Genomic DNA, 15115 nt, shown 5'->3' with positions numbered 1-15115 from the left:
TAATCAGCAATCCAAGCCAACTTGGCTTTCTTTTTTGACATAGTTTATTATTCACCTTGAAGTTTCATTTTCTCCATGCTCCTTAAGTTAAAACATTATTCTTTGAGCCAAATGAAAATGCATTTCACAAATTAATTTGGGCAATGGGCTCGGAAAAGGTGTTCTTCGCAATCTAACCTTTGGCTTGTGAATACAGAGACCTAAGTCTGAGAGTTGGCAGATCAGTGGAGTGGGTTTGGAAAAAGGTCTAAATGGTTTCCATGTACTTTTAAAAGAAAGAATAGGTGTCTTACTCTGTGTATTTCTTCAGAAAAAGTGTAGGCATTCAATAGGACTGGGAAACATTTACATTCTAAAAAGGATTGTTTCCCTTTAAACAATGACATAAGAAGAGAATCTATTTTTATATATAATTTTATTTTACCTAGGAATAAAACTTCTTTCTCAGTTTATCTGTTTGTCTGTCTATGTATTTATATTCAGCTTATAAAGACAAGAAACAAACATAGCACTGGTAGAAGGAATGTCTCCTCCTATGTGCTCACCTTGACTTGAACCCATAAGCCAATGACTTTCGCTGCCACGCTACCAGGAATAGTCCCTGCCCCAAGCCCAAAGAAGCCCATTTACTATTTTAATGACCAGAACCTGCTAATGTGGACATGTGAAATGTAACCTTGGAAAAGAATGCTCTCCATACCGGGAAGTCTTTGAGAAGGCTTGAGTTCTTGCCATAACTAAAAATCTGATGATGCATCACTGATGACTTCATCCCCAAATGAAAGCTAGCTGCCTGCGTCCATCATCCTCAGGGAGAATCACACCAAGAAAAGACTGATGGAAAATAACAGTCAAGAAAGACACTTCTTTTGCTCTATTGAATAAAAGGAAGGGATACACTTTGCGGCCCCTGCTGGAAGGGCCTATGTTTCTTCAGCAGCACCGATAACAGCAGCAGAGGGCTTCGCAAAGACCAAAATAAAGGGGGGGGGGTGCAAAAAGAAAAAAGTGGAGTTTTTCACTGGGGTTCATGAATGAGGAATGTAGAAGTAAAGCGTCTACCCCCATATGAGGCTTTGTGCCAAGCAACTCAACTTCAGAAATCGCTGCACATCCTGGCTCTCTCTTTAGAGGAAGGGAACGGTTCCATGCCAGTTGATGGTGGCTTCTCTCCACTTGGTTCTGATTGCCATCTCCACTGGAGAAAACCGTCTTCCTGGTACATGTTCATCTTCATGTTGGTTCCTTTCCCAGTGATGGGAGTGAGTATCTGAGTGAGGAACAGCCAGCATTTTTTTAAAAAAATATTTTATTTATTTGTTTGAGAGAGAGAGAGAGAGAGAGAGAGAATGAGCGAGAGAGAGCTGGGGGAGGGGCAGAGGGAGAGGGGGAAACAGGCTCCCCGCTGAGCAGGGAGCCTACCTGGGGCTTTATCTCAGGACCCTGGTATCAGAACCTGAGTCAAAGTCAGACACCTAACTGAGCCGCCCAGGCACTCCAAACGGCCAGCATTTAGGCCCTTGCCTGTATACACCATTCCAGAGGAAGCCAGGAAGGAAGAAAAACACGATGCATGGGCAGGAATTGGGCTCAGTGAACTGTGTTCCTAGAATTGGTTAAGCAGAGGGGGATTCCAGTAGATGGTATATAGAAATGCCCTATACAGAACAAGTCTGTGGTAGGATGTGTATTTTTTTTTTTTTAATAAAGATTTTTTATTTATTTATCAGAGAGAGGGTGGGGAGAGAGCGAGCACAGGCAGACAGAATGGCAGGCAGAGGCAGAGGGAGAGGCAGGCTCCCTGCTCAGCAAGGAGCCCGATGTGGGACTCGATCCCAGGACGCTGGGATCATGACCTGAGCCGAAGGCAGCTGCTTAACCAACTGAGCCACCCAGGCGTCCCAGGATGTGTATTTTTTGAAACATGAATATTGGTATATCATGTGATGCACATTCCAGCACCATGATGTGACACATAGAGCCAAGCGTAGGCTAAGGAAGTTATCAGGAAAGCCAGGAGGAAGGAGAGCTCATCACTTCTCAATGCATCTAAGAGTACATTTACATTTTTGTGTGAAGGGTGAGGTAGTTTAGTGAAGTGCTCAAGAACAGGGTTCAAGGGGCACCTGGGTGGCTCAGTGGGTTAAGCCGCTGCCTTCGGCTCAGGTCATGATCTCAGGGTCCTGGGATCGAATCCCGCATCGGGCTCTCTGCTTAGCAGGGATCCTGCTTCCTCCTCTCTCTCTCTGCCTACTTGTGATCTCTCTCTGTCAAATAAATAAATAAAATCTTTAAAAAAAAAAAAAAAAAAAAAAGAACAGGGTTCAAGAACCAGCTTTGTCTTAAGGTACCTGGGTGGCGCAGTTGGTTAAGCATCTGCCTTCAGCTCAGGTCATGATCCTGGAGTCGTGGGATCAAACCCTGCACTGGGCTCCCTACTCAGGGGGCATCTGCTTTTACCTCTGCCCCTCATCTTGCTTGTGTTCTCTCTCTGTATCTTTCAAATAAATAAAATCTTTTAAAAAAGAGAGAGAGAACCACCTTTGTCTCATATGCCATTTGAGAATGTACTTAACATCTCTCAGCCTCATTTATTCAATTAGCAACTGTTTATTGGCTACCTCAGTGTCTTCTTTGTGAAAATAGATATCATAGTATCTACCTCATATGATTGCTGGGAGAATTTACTGGGATTATGTGTACAGCTTCCAATACAGTGCCCAGAATAGAATTCTTGCAATGCCTGTGAGTTAATATAAACATGCTTTCTGGGGCACCTGGGTGGGCTCAGTTCATTAACCATCCAACTCAGTTTTGGCTGAGGCCATGATATCAGGGTCTCGGGATCGAACTCCACATGGGGCTCTGTGTTAAGTTCGGAGTCTCTTGGGATTCTCTCTCTCCTTCTCCCTCTGCCCCTCCCCCCATGCTTGAGCATGTGCATGCAAGCTCTCTTTCTCTATCTCAAATAAATAATAAATAAATAAATAAAATATTTTTTTTAAATGATGCTTTCCTCAAAGAAGAGAGTAAAGTAGGAACAATATTTTAAGGAACATATTGTCAATGTCTTCCTAAATTAAATGGGCTAATATGTATCTTCCATAATTAAAGAAGAATTAGGACTTGCACAAATAAAACAGTCATTAAGATAATTTTCCAGATTCAGTCATTATCATGAAAAGTTGTTGAACACCAGGCCTGTGATGCTAAAGGCCAAGTCAAACATCGAGCCTCCACCAGTAGGACCAAGATACCCACGACAGATGCCTGGTCTCATCGTGTTTATTCCCTTGTCCAAAAGGCCAGTGCTTAAAGTCCAAGTTTAGAGACAGTTAAAGTTTAGCCTTTTTTCCTTATGGGTTTAAATGAATATGGTCGTAACTGAAATAAAATGACCTGTATGGCTGTCTGCTTCTCCCAGTGGACCAGAACCTCTTACATTTTGCTGAGACTATGCCTTGTTATTATGGCTTTTGCAGCATCTAGCTCAGTGCCTGGCCCTTAGCAGGCCCTCAAATATCTGAAGAGAAATGCACTCTCAGTTTGCTGAGTTATGTCACTGGATGATCATCTGATCAGTTGTAGGATGGAACTGACCGATTGGAACACCCTCTGCCCCGGTCCATCCATTCTTCCAGTGCTTCCCCTCAGGCATTACGAGCCCCGTGCTCACAGGGAAAAAGTCCTGGAGAGGGTTTTTTTGCGGATGGGATTCATTCTCTTTTGTTGTTTCTCCCACCTAGAAGTTGTTTGTTCCCCTGTGCTACATCTAAACCCGCCACTCTTATTTAGGACAGCTGCAGACTGCCCCGGGTGCCCTCCTTGGGTTTAGACCCATGGGACTGGTGTGTGGGTTTCATTTCAGAACTCAAGCCCAAGCGTCTTCCTGCAAGGCGAGCGTGGACACCCACACAGCGGCAAAACACTGGCACCGCGTCTTTCTGAGCGCCCTAAGGGGCTCAGCACTTGGAGTCTGAAATGCTCACCTACTGTGAGATGCACGGGCTTCTTCTGGGAGGGCCGGCCACCGTACAGGTACAGATCAAAGCGACGCTCCACTCTCCAGTCTGATAAGAGCTGCTTGTTTGTGCTGAAAAGAACACCGGGGTTTCCATTGATGTTGCACAGCCAAATAGGTAATTTGGGGGTCTTCAGCATGCTGCCCACCTGGAAGGGAAGGGGGAAATGTAGATGAACATACAGATTTGGCTGCATCAAGGCAGATGCTGATTCGTCATCGTAATCAAAAAGCAGCTCAGAGGCTTCTCGTTGCAGGTGCAAGTGTGTGGGGCACTCTGCGTGCCGTGAGATCTGAAGCGAAGGCTTTGTGGTGAGCGAGTTTACATGCATGAGTGCTGTGGTGTCACCGGGATGCTGCAGAGTGGACACGGCCCCATGGGGGACATGGAGGCACCCCACGTTTGGAGTTGGGCTTGGAAGTTAAGTAAAGAATAATAGATCAACTAAGACATAAGTTTAGGGCTGGAATAAGAGAACTTCAACTTGTCTTCATCATTGACTGGTATATTTACTCATGTGCCCAAGATAGGACAGTACTTCATTCAGCAGGTGGTCAGACTTCTGGAAATGCCATTTAGAATATTTAGAGAATATTTCGAATATAGACATGGAGAATATTTTGAATGGAGGAAAGAACTTCCAGGAAGTGAGGGGAAAACACAGACATACATATAACATTCATACATAGACACACATACCTGCATGTTAACACGCACATCAGATGTGAAGATGTACCAAGAGCTGAGCATCCTAGGTTAGCATTACAATAATAATATTAAATTTGCACCTTTAACTAGTTTATCTAGCTTTTGCAGGCAACTATCTGTTCAGCCTTGGATTCTCATAGCTAGTGAATTAGACGGACAAGAGTACCACTCTGAGAGGCACCTTCTGTAGCCCCGAGAACCTGATATTAAAGTGCATTTCCATGTGTGATAGCGACCATTTTGTTTAAAGAGACAAGAAAGCACATATTTCTTAAAAGGTTGTCATCAAAACTTGTTAATGTTAAAAACTACTTTTTTCTATGTGAAGACATAATTATGAACTACACAGGCAACAACAACAACAACAACATTTTCACGTGATACCAGGGAGAGCTGTTGGACCCTCAGCCTTGGCGTGTCTGCCTGTAGCCAAAGGGTCCAATTCTGCTTCTTTTCTCCGTTCAGTCCTTTTTAGAGTTGTCCTGTATGTTCAGGAACAAATTCTGTTTTATGGAAAATCCAGCTTTGAAAAATTATCACATTTCATAAACCCACGTATTAAAGGCTAATAACTTGACATTTGGATTTCTCAATAGTTCTATTCAAATCTCTTCGTTTTGCTTTAAATTCTTCAGTTGTGGGTGAGGGGGTGACTCGGAAATGCTTTTGTCTTTAAGATTTTCGCTTTTCAGCTACCATAGGAAAAACGTATCGCTGTATTTGAAAGACACAAACTCTGTTTTAGTTAGTAGTTTAAAAATGCAGTCCAAGCCTAGCGCCTTAATTTGGACATGTTCATAGTCGTTGCAGGATTTGCTTATCTACTCACAGGAGAACTAGCCCCTCTGCGCTGAGTATAATATGAGCATCTCACATACCAAACGGCAAGTCGCCCACAGGCTACGTTGGAAATAAAACACAGAGGACATGCCATGGAAGCCAACGAATGTGTTTACATTCCAAGAATCCACCCACAAGTTCCAAATAACATTGTAACCATTCATTAGTTATAAAACAAGCACTTTCTTTTTTATGCGTTCTTGCTTCGGCACCTTGTGTATTCAGGTTAGATGTGACCAAAATAAGATCTGCAGGACATGGAATTATTAAAGTTTGAAAACTTAAATAAGCTAATGAAGAAATTTAGGGCCGTTTGCAAGAAAATGTCGCTTCTTTTGCAACCCAAAAGAATTGAATTTGGGCTGATTTCCCACCAATGAAGTTCCCTGTAAATTACATCTGGGTGGATGTAATAGAACACAGACATGTAAGATATTGTTTCTCAGAGTTTTTATAATGTAGGCAAAATTCAGCAGGCACTTGGGTAACTCTCTAGGAGGTGCTGACACCACACTGTTGTTACTTTCGACAACAATGCAGTAGTTTCCTCTTCTGAACCCAAAGCTACTCAAGATTTTATTAGAGTAGGAGGAAGATGTAGCAGTTAGAATACAACAATCTCCCACACCCAAAGTAACCATACAGAGACTGCACACTGGGCAGGCAGAGCCTCACCTGCCTTCAGAGATTCTAGTAGAAAAGAAAACGGCATTCCTGACTGCCAGGGTAGTTTGGCTATTAACTCTAAGAGGCAAGCCTTAAGATTATAGCTGAGAGCACACCTGGTTTAAAGTGAGCCCGAAAAAAATAAAATGAAGCCCCTCCCACTTAAATGCCACCAAACGTTATCTCCCCTTCTTTTCCTAGTAGACCCCATCATGTATTTGACTGGAACTTCCAATGAAGACTTTGTATCGCTTTTGGGTAGACAGTGCATCAGCTAACCTCCACCCCCAAAAGCCACATTCTAAATATGTTTTATTGGTGAAATTCCGCCAATGCAGAATTTGTGTGTGTCGCCTTGTGTTGCCATGGTAAAAAAGGAAATTAACTGGTGATACAGTAGTGCTATAAATAAAATACCTTTCTCCTTAAGTTCACTCATTGTGTAATAAGGCCAGTGTTCCATGCAGCAATCAAGCCTCTCATGACATGTATCCTTAGAGGATACAGCCAGTGTAAAACTATAAGTACAGGACGAAAGATGGACAAATTCTAAACACCACAGGGCAAGGATTGAATCCATGTAATTCTTTTTTTTTTTTTTTTTGGCCATCTAGAACAATGGCTCTTAGAATGTTTGCATAATGAGCTTAATATTGCAAGTCCCAAGGGCCCAGTTTGGTAATGGGAGTGGAAGAAAGGTGTTGGAGATTTGTGCTTTCTTCCCTGATTCCTGGTGACAATTCGAATGCGTGACTGTGGAATGTCTGGCTCTCCTCTCTGCACCTGGAGCACAGAGTGGCTGTAACTCCCCTGGACGAGTTTGCAGGTATGTTGTCTTGTTGGCCCAGGTGCTACCTAAGCAACTGGGGGAGGGGGGCAGGGGTTGCCGGCTGGAGCGCCGTGGGCGGAGCTTCACAGGGCACTTTTCTGGTTGGATTTCTTCCTACTAGTCTCTTGCAAGGGAATTTAAAGAGGGAAGAGGGTATGGCCGGGAGGGTGGTGTGCTCTGCCAGGGCTGCCAGGGGAGTCGTTTCAGCAAGACCTAAATGACTTAAGTCCCTTCTAAAAATCAGAGTTGATTTTTCTTCTCCATGGCAGGTGCGAAGATAATGTGAACCTCCTAAGGCTTTCCAGATGGTGTTAGACTCAAACTGCTTTATGTTCTCACTTAGGTATTGGAACCTCACACTCAAACCTGTACCTTCAAATAGAAAAGTGACGGGAGGCTTCAAAATAGTGCCTCAGCTTGTGGGTAGCTGGCTGTGTTCCGCAGGAACTGTCAGTCTGGTGGGCTCTGGGGGGCTTGCCGTGGTATCTAATGAGAACTCCATTTTTTTTTTTTTAAATCTCACCCACTGGGCTGTGACATTGCGATTGAAAGACGTGTGTTTTTGCAGTCTCTGCAATTTTATCCCAGAGTAAGAAGAGATTTACTTTAGGAAGACAGATGTAGCATCATAAGATGGATTTCACCTGGACAGCAGGATCTTTTAGCATGTTGGGTTTTTTGGTTTTTTTTTTGAATTCTGAAACCTTTCTTATATTCGATTTTATTATCAGTGGATACATGTAATCCTCCGATTTGCAGCCTCACCCCAGGCAGGAGCCGCTATATACCCATACAGCCCCTAAGTACCCGTTTGGCACATTCAGGAGTCCTGGGCAGAGGAGTTACCCTGCTCAGAGCAAAAAGGAAGGGGTTTGACCATGGGGGTCTTCGATCCAGTGATACAGAGAGCACTGTTCTGGAACCCCATCTAGGTCTTTCTGAGCAGACTTCTGCTGTGTAAGGTATTTCAGTTCTACGATAGAATACTCTGAAATATGAGGCTTCAGATACATTGAGGTCACGTGCATCTTCTGTTAGCGCCTCTCAGTACTACCAAGTGTGTCCTTCGGTAGTATACCTGACAGACACGGTCTGACAAACCAGCAGGTGAGGGGGGGCAGATACATTTCAGAGGGTGTGCCCCAAGTACGTGTTACTCATAGTCACCTCCAACTCACAAGGATTTTCACCTAAAAGTCAATGTATAAATTTCTAGCTTCTGGAGTCATGCTTTCCAAAACCTAACCATGGTATTGCCACCATCTAAATGTTAGAGTCTAGGGTGCCTGCAGTTGCTTGAGCATCCAACTCTTGATTCTGGCCTGGGTCACGATCTCAGGGTGTTGGGATCAAGTCCCGCTTTGGGCTCTGAGTTTGGTGGGGAATCTGAGGGAGGATTCTCTTTCCTTCTGCCCCTCCCCTGCCCACACAAGTGTTCTCTCTCTCTCTCTCAAATAAAAATAAATAAATCTTTTTAAAAAATAAATATTAGAGGGGTGCCTGAGTGGCTGAGTGGGTTCAGCATCTGCATTCGGCTCAGGTCATGATCCCAGGGTCCTGGGATCGAGTCCCACATTGGGCTCCTTGTTCAGTGAGGAACCTGCTTCTCCTTCTCCCTCTGCCTTCCCCGTCAGCCCCACTCATGCTTGTTCGCTCGCTCTCTCAAATAAATAAATAGAATCTTTAAAAATAAATAAATAAATAAGTGTATGTTAGAATCTAACATCAGTGTACTTACAACAGATTATAGATGACATGATACAAATCTATATCTATATGTAAATATGAAGATATGATAGATTATAAAAGCATTCATGATAGAGTATAATCCAAAAACTGGCATTTTGTATTGATGACTTTACTAGAAGACAAGAAAGATGGTAATGACAGACAGCACGGCCCAGTGGGCAGAGCCTGGGTTCTGATGAGGGTGGAGCAGGCATCCTAACCCTGACTCTGACACCTTACTGGGGGCCAAGGGCAAGTGCCCACACCTTGCTCCGTCTGGGTTTTCTCAGATCTAAAATCAATGGTCAAACCACGGACACTGGACTGAAACTAACACTTCCACCTTTGAGTGGAAGCAGGGATTAGATGAAATAAGGAATCCTTGAGAATGAATGGCTCAGAGAGAGCCTAGCATACAGGGTGTGCTCTGTACAAGAGGCTGTTAGCACTACAATGAACAAATAAGCTTCATATAGACTTCTTTAATCACCATCTCCAGGAATAGTGAAAAATATATCTAAAATTATATATATATATAAAACATAATTATAGATATGATTACTTGAGTAATATAGATGAGTAATGGATTGCTTTTTATCCCCAAATAATGAGCAGATAGAGAAAGGATAAAAAAGCCCCTTCCAATAAAACTTTATATGTACACATGTATATATGTCTATTTATTCATAAAGCGGGTCTATTATATTCATATAGCTCAGCAGTTCAAGTAAGAAAACTAGCCACCAGCCAGCATTTGCTCTTTAATACATTTGTTCTGAAACCAAACTCCAAGTGCATGACAGAGACAACATAATAAACATCCTCGGGGTTTTAAGCCATTAGTGTACAATTGCAGGCAATTTTCACTGAGGGCAGGACTCTTAGGAGTCTCCCTGGAGAGGGAACACAGCGTCCAAGAAGGAAGGCTGAAAAGTCACATGAGTCCCTTTCTGAAAGGACAAGAGCATTGTAGATATGACTTCTATGTAGATTTTAAAGTGAACGCAAGCAGTTTCCATGCTGTGCCCTACTTCCGATTTATGAGTGAGCATTTACACATTGGTCCTGTTGTCTGGTCCATTTTGCCACATTAATCACTTTCTCAGTAGGAAAGCTCTTACTTGTTACCTCATGCCTTGGCCTTTTGGCTTACTTTAAGGTCCTGACAAACATCCGCTTTATTACTGGAGGGTACTTTGGGCTCTGCAGGTAATTTTCTGTGAAGCATGATTTAGCAGCTCTACTGGGCTGAGCTGACTTGTGTAGAAAAAAATGTGCTCCGGAGAAAATGGTAGTGCTGGATCTCTGTGAATTCTTGACTCTTTGAGGCATGCACTCTCTTTCTCTCAGTCTCTCGCTCTCTCTCTCTCCCTTTCTGTGGCATCTCCTTTGACATGGTCCCTTTTCTCAGAGCCACTTAGTAGCTCTTTAGCAGACACCTACTTAATTTTAATTTAAGATAAGGTTGGAGACTGGTCCCTAAAGCCTTGCAGGTGTTTACAGGAGCAGAAGGCTGTCACCGCTTGAAAGAAAATAGTCGTTCCTGTGATGTTAGTTGCAATAGCTAGTTTTCCAATTCTGCATACATGGATTTAATCAGTTAGGTCTAAGGAGAGTTTTTGCCCTTCCTTTAAAGCATTAGCTTGGCCAAGGCAATTCTGTCCCCCCAGAGAATGTTTGGTAGGGTCTGAAGACATTGTTGGTTGTCACATCGAGGGGCAGAGCTAGAGGCATCTAGCAGGTGGAGACCAGTAATTCTGCCAGATACCTCACAATGCACAGGAGAGCTCCCACTACAAGCACATTCTCCAGTCTGAAATGTCAGTCGCACTGAGGTTGAGCAGTCCTGATCTAGAACAGAAGTTTCTAAACCTGGCTGCCCATAAGAATCTCTTGTGGGCTTTAAAATCCTAATGCTCAGATGCTCTCTAGACCAAATGCAATAGGGTCATTGGCTAGGACTGGCTATGCAATTGTAGTCCAGTGCAAAATGAAAACATGGAGACCCTCATTCAAAAATTAGTAAGAATTTAAAGGGATGACAGGAGAGCATTAAACTGAGGGCAGGGTCTTCTGAGTGTGGGGCCCTGTGTGCCCACTCTGGTCCTTCACACATGAAGCTGATGGTGTTCAGGGGGATGACCTGGGCATTGGTAGTTTTAAAAGTTCTCAAAGTGGGCCAATGACTTTAACAGACCTCTCGTAAAACGAAATATACAGATTGCAATTGAGCATATGCAAAGATGTTCCACATCCCATATATCCGGGAAATGAGAATGAAAAGAGCAATGAGATACCATGATGCCCCTCTGAGAATGGCCAAAATCCAGAACACTGACAACACCAAATGCTGGTGAAGATGTACAGTGAGGAAGCCTCACTCCGTGCTGGTGGGAAGGCAAGAATGAACAGCCACCATGGAAGACAGCTGGGCAGTTTCTTACGAAACTAAACACTCGGGGTGCCTGGGTGGCTCAGTGGGTTAAACCTCTCCCTTTGGCTCAGGTCATGATCTCAGGGTCCTGGGTTTGAGCCTTGTATCGGGCTCTCTGCTCAGCAGGGAGCCTGCTTCCACCCCCGCAGCCCCCACCTGCCTCTCTGCCTACTTGTGATCTCTCTCTCTGTGTCAGATAAATAAATAAATTCTTAAAAAGAAAGAAAGAAAGAAAGAAAGAAAATTAAAAAAACAAAACAAAACCAAAAAAACCCTGAACGCTTTTGTCATATATCCAGCAGTCATGATCCCTGGTTATCTGTCTAAAGATGGTAAAACCCAACGTCCACATAAAAACCTGCACACAGATGTTTATAACAGCTTCATTCATATTTCCCCAAACCTGGAATCAACCAAGATGTCTTTTGTAGGTGAATGGAAAAATACACCTTGGTACATCTATGGAGTATTACTTAGGTAATGAAATATTATTCAGCACTCTAAAGAAATGAGCAATTGAGCTGTGAAAAGACAGTGAAGAACCTTGAACTTATATATTACTAAGTGAAAGAAGCCAGTCTGAAAAGGCTACGTACTTTATCATTCCACCATGTGACATTCTGGAAAAGGTAGAACCATAGATGATGGTAGAAAGATGAGTTGTTGCTTTGGAGGGGGGGAGAGAGGGATGAGGAGAGCATGGAGGATTTTAGGTCAGTGCAACTACTCTGTATCATGCTGTAATGGTGGACACATGTCATTATACATTTGTCCGAATCCATACGGTACACAACACCGAGATGATAATGTAAACTGTGGACTTTGGATAATCACGATGTGTCACCATAGGCTCACCAATGTGACAAACATGCCAGTTCCGGCGGGGGATGTTGATAATGGGGGAGGCTATGCATGTGTGGGGGCAGGGGATCTATGGGAAATCTCTGTACCTTACACTTAATTCTGTTGAGGAAAAAAACTGCTCTAAAATATAAAATGATTAGAAAACCAAACTCTCCAGATGATTTCAGTGCGCAGCCAGTACAGAGCACTGTTCTCCATCATTTACTGCCTAGAGCCTTCCCCGGACGGTCAGTGTGTGTGCAAGTACTGGCCCATGTGTGACTCATCTTTGTATCTGGACACAGAGCCTCACAATTAGGAGAAGATCAATGAACATGGCCTTTATCATCCATTATAAGCTTATATGTGTCCAGGTCACTCTGCTCTCCAACAGGCTTTGGCATTCATGATCTAGTTTGCTCTTCACATCTGTCGCGTGTTGCAGAACAGGACACGAGCCTGAGATGAGGAAACCACTGTAGAGAGGGTGAGTGCCCGGCCCAAGTCACACCCCATGAGGGGCAGCAGGGCAGAACCTCCAGGTTTTCAGGTCAGGGCCGCTCCCTGCATGTTACGGTAGGTACCCCCTCACTTATATTCCGGGTTTCCAAAGCACGGCGCAAGTGCCATTTGGTGGCCTGTGGCAGGAAGCCAGTAGCCCAGGGGTAAGCTTTAAACAAAATCTGTATATTTACTTCTTTGAAGCATTAGGGGGGAGAAAATAATGAGCACGTCAAGTCCGTGGCTTGTATTACTGCTGCAGAAATGGTTATATTCAAATTTTTAAAGTGAGTTGATTTAAAGAAAAATATTAATCAAATAATAGCAGAGCGTGCAGCAGGTGTGGAGCTGTGACAAAGCCGTGAATTACCTGTGCCGATGACTGAAATTGGAGAAACGCTGCTTTAAATCTCAGTAGTTTATAATGAGAATAGAGTGAAATCGTGTGAAAGAGCTTTGTAATAATCATAGACAAAGGAGTCAAATTACAACTGTTGCCTTTGTGACCCCTGCTCCTTGAAACTTGCTCCTCCTGTGTCCAGCCATTTTTCTCCAAACTAAGTCTTGGCCTGTTACTGGGCTGGGAGAGGTGAGGAGTGCTTGACCGTGACTGCCAAGTGACCGTGTGTGGTTGAAAAAAAAAAAAAAAGAGAGAGAGAAATAGGTAACGTGAAGTCTAGAGTTCTCTTCTTTGTGGCTTAGTTTTCCTGTTTATTCTAGATCTATCAAATCCTAAAATGAGTTCCCAGATTATCTAAAACCAAGTGATTGGGAATTTTATAGCAGTAACAAATCCCTTCTCTGTCCCGGGTATATTCTCAGTATGGTCTTTCCCACCTGTGCCGTGGAACTCTTGGCATCCTTTGAATGTGACGAAGGACGTACATTCGTTGGCACATACAGATATCTGTGTTAAATGATAGAAATCGGGTTTCCATAGAGTAAGCATAGGACATATTTATATACGAAAGAAAAAGAAAAGGAAGCATTGCTGCAAGGATTGACTCTTCTGGGTGATGGGAATGGGTTCATTTTTTTAACTGGTAGCTTCTCTGTTGCTTCGTGTTTTTTCTGTGAGGGGCCTGGATTCCAAAGTCAAGGAATAATAAGCAAACTCTGAACACGCTTGTATGCAAAATGTACTTAATTCTGCTGTGGTCAAGCTCTACTTCTCGTGCCCTCAGCTACATGGTTTGCAGGTATAACAGGATGCGGTTTTCATGAATAAGGCATCGCGGCTGAAGCCAGCAGCAGGAGGGGAGACAAGTGAAGCTCTGGGTATAAAGGGATCTTTTAAAGCCTGAAGTCTCGTGCAACGAAAAGGATTTTGAGCTGAACTGGGAGGGTGAAGGACAGAACAGGCACTGAGCAGCAAGGCTCTCTTTTGGTGCTGGTGGCTGGGAGAGGTGGGGGGGGGGGGTGGGGGGGCAGGTGAAGGGCTTGGGGGGAGGGGTAATTCCTATTGAATTACATCCCAGCTAATTTCCTGGCCACTCCAGAGAAGCGTGGCTTTTCACGGAACCCACCTTGCCTTGCCTTCCCTGGGTTTTGGGATGGAGATCTTTGTGAAAATATCACAGAAGCATCTTAGATTTGCGGTTTGGGGTGGGTCTGTTTGCTTTCTCACCCTCTCTCCTGTTTGTTTCTGCGGAATCACATCTTACTTAATTCTCTGATTATTTTTTTCAATGGCACATTCTATTTTCTGCTTGTTAGAGGTTGTAAATCTCCTGGGCTGGAAATCTTTTTGAGAAGAATTTAAGAGGGAGTGGGGCAGAAGGCTTTCTTCCCCAGTGATTTTTTTTTTTTTTTAACTTTAAGCAAGGGATAGAAAATATGTATTTATTTGCATCAACAAAGATTTGGGAAGATACCCATGGGCTGCTGAGAATATTGATTTCTGAGAAGGAGGCCTGTAGCTGGATGGAGATGGGTGGGAGGTAGGCAGGAATATAGTATAGGACAATGTTAGCTCAGATTTTCATTGCCTTAATATAGAGACTGAAAAAAATACCCAAACACTGACACTCTGGTCGTGTACTTGAGAACCCAAACACACTCACCTGAGAAAGTCTATCATCCTCTGAGACATCCTTACACCACCGCAAATACCCGACCTCACTTCGGGTCAGGACTCCATGTAATATTTCCTGCGACTCTCCCCTCTGATAGCCATTGAAGACATTTGGGCTGGCTCTTCCGGTCAGAATCATGTTCAAAACTGCCTAGATGATATAGTTCGCAAATGTTTACATTTTAGGTAGCGACGACAGAAGGACTGAATTTCTTTTTTCTTTTAATAATCACTAAAAAATTTTACCAGTTTTCCTTAAAAGAATGAAATGACATAATAGCTAATTAAGGAAAAGCAGGTCACGGACATTTGGTAGGGTTTAAGCAGAACTCGAGTGACTTTGTTCCTTCAGCCATACCCCAGAGAACCTCACGTGCCCCACTCAGATCTCTTTGCTCTCCTTCCCTTTCCATTTCTTTTAGACTCTGCTTTCCATAGTTGTGATTTAAGAAGCAGTACATGAAGCTGTT

At 43.5% G+C, this 15115-nt stretch overlaps 1 protein-coding gene across 1 annotated transcript in view; it reads right to left on the bottom strand.

Moving 5' to 3' along the window:
- Positions 1 to 1068: 1068 nt before the first annotated feature.
- The window catches only part of MINDY4B (MINDY family member 4B), a 35962-nt gene continuing 21915 nt past the window's right edge, over positions 1069 to 15115 (bottom strand). The window contains exons 10-12 of the mRNA XM_059165241.1: positions 14635 to 14796; positions 3990 to 4170; positions 1069 to 1270 (exon numbers count right to left, since the gene is read on the bottom strand). Of these exons, the coding sequence (XP_059021224.1) occupies positions 1128 to 1270; positions 3990 to 4170; positions 14635 to 14796 (486 nt within the window). The 3' untranslated portion in view covers positions 1069 to 1127. The remainder of the gene's footprint in view (positions 1271 to 3989; positions 4171 to 14634; positions 14797 to 15115) is intronic.

This window comes from Mustela lutreola, chromosome 2 (genome assembly GCF_030435805.1).
Source record: "Mustela lutreola isolate mMusLut2 chromosome 2, mMusLut2.pri, whole genome shotgun sequence".
NCBI lineage: Eukaryota > Metazoa > Chordata > Mammalia > Carnivora > Mustelidae > Mustela > Mustela lutreola.
This window is presented reverse-complemented; position numbering and strand designations above follow the sequence as displayed.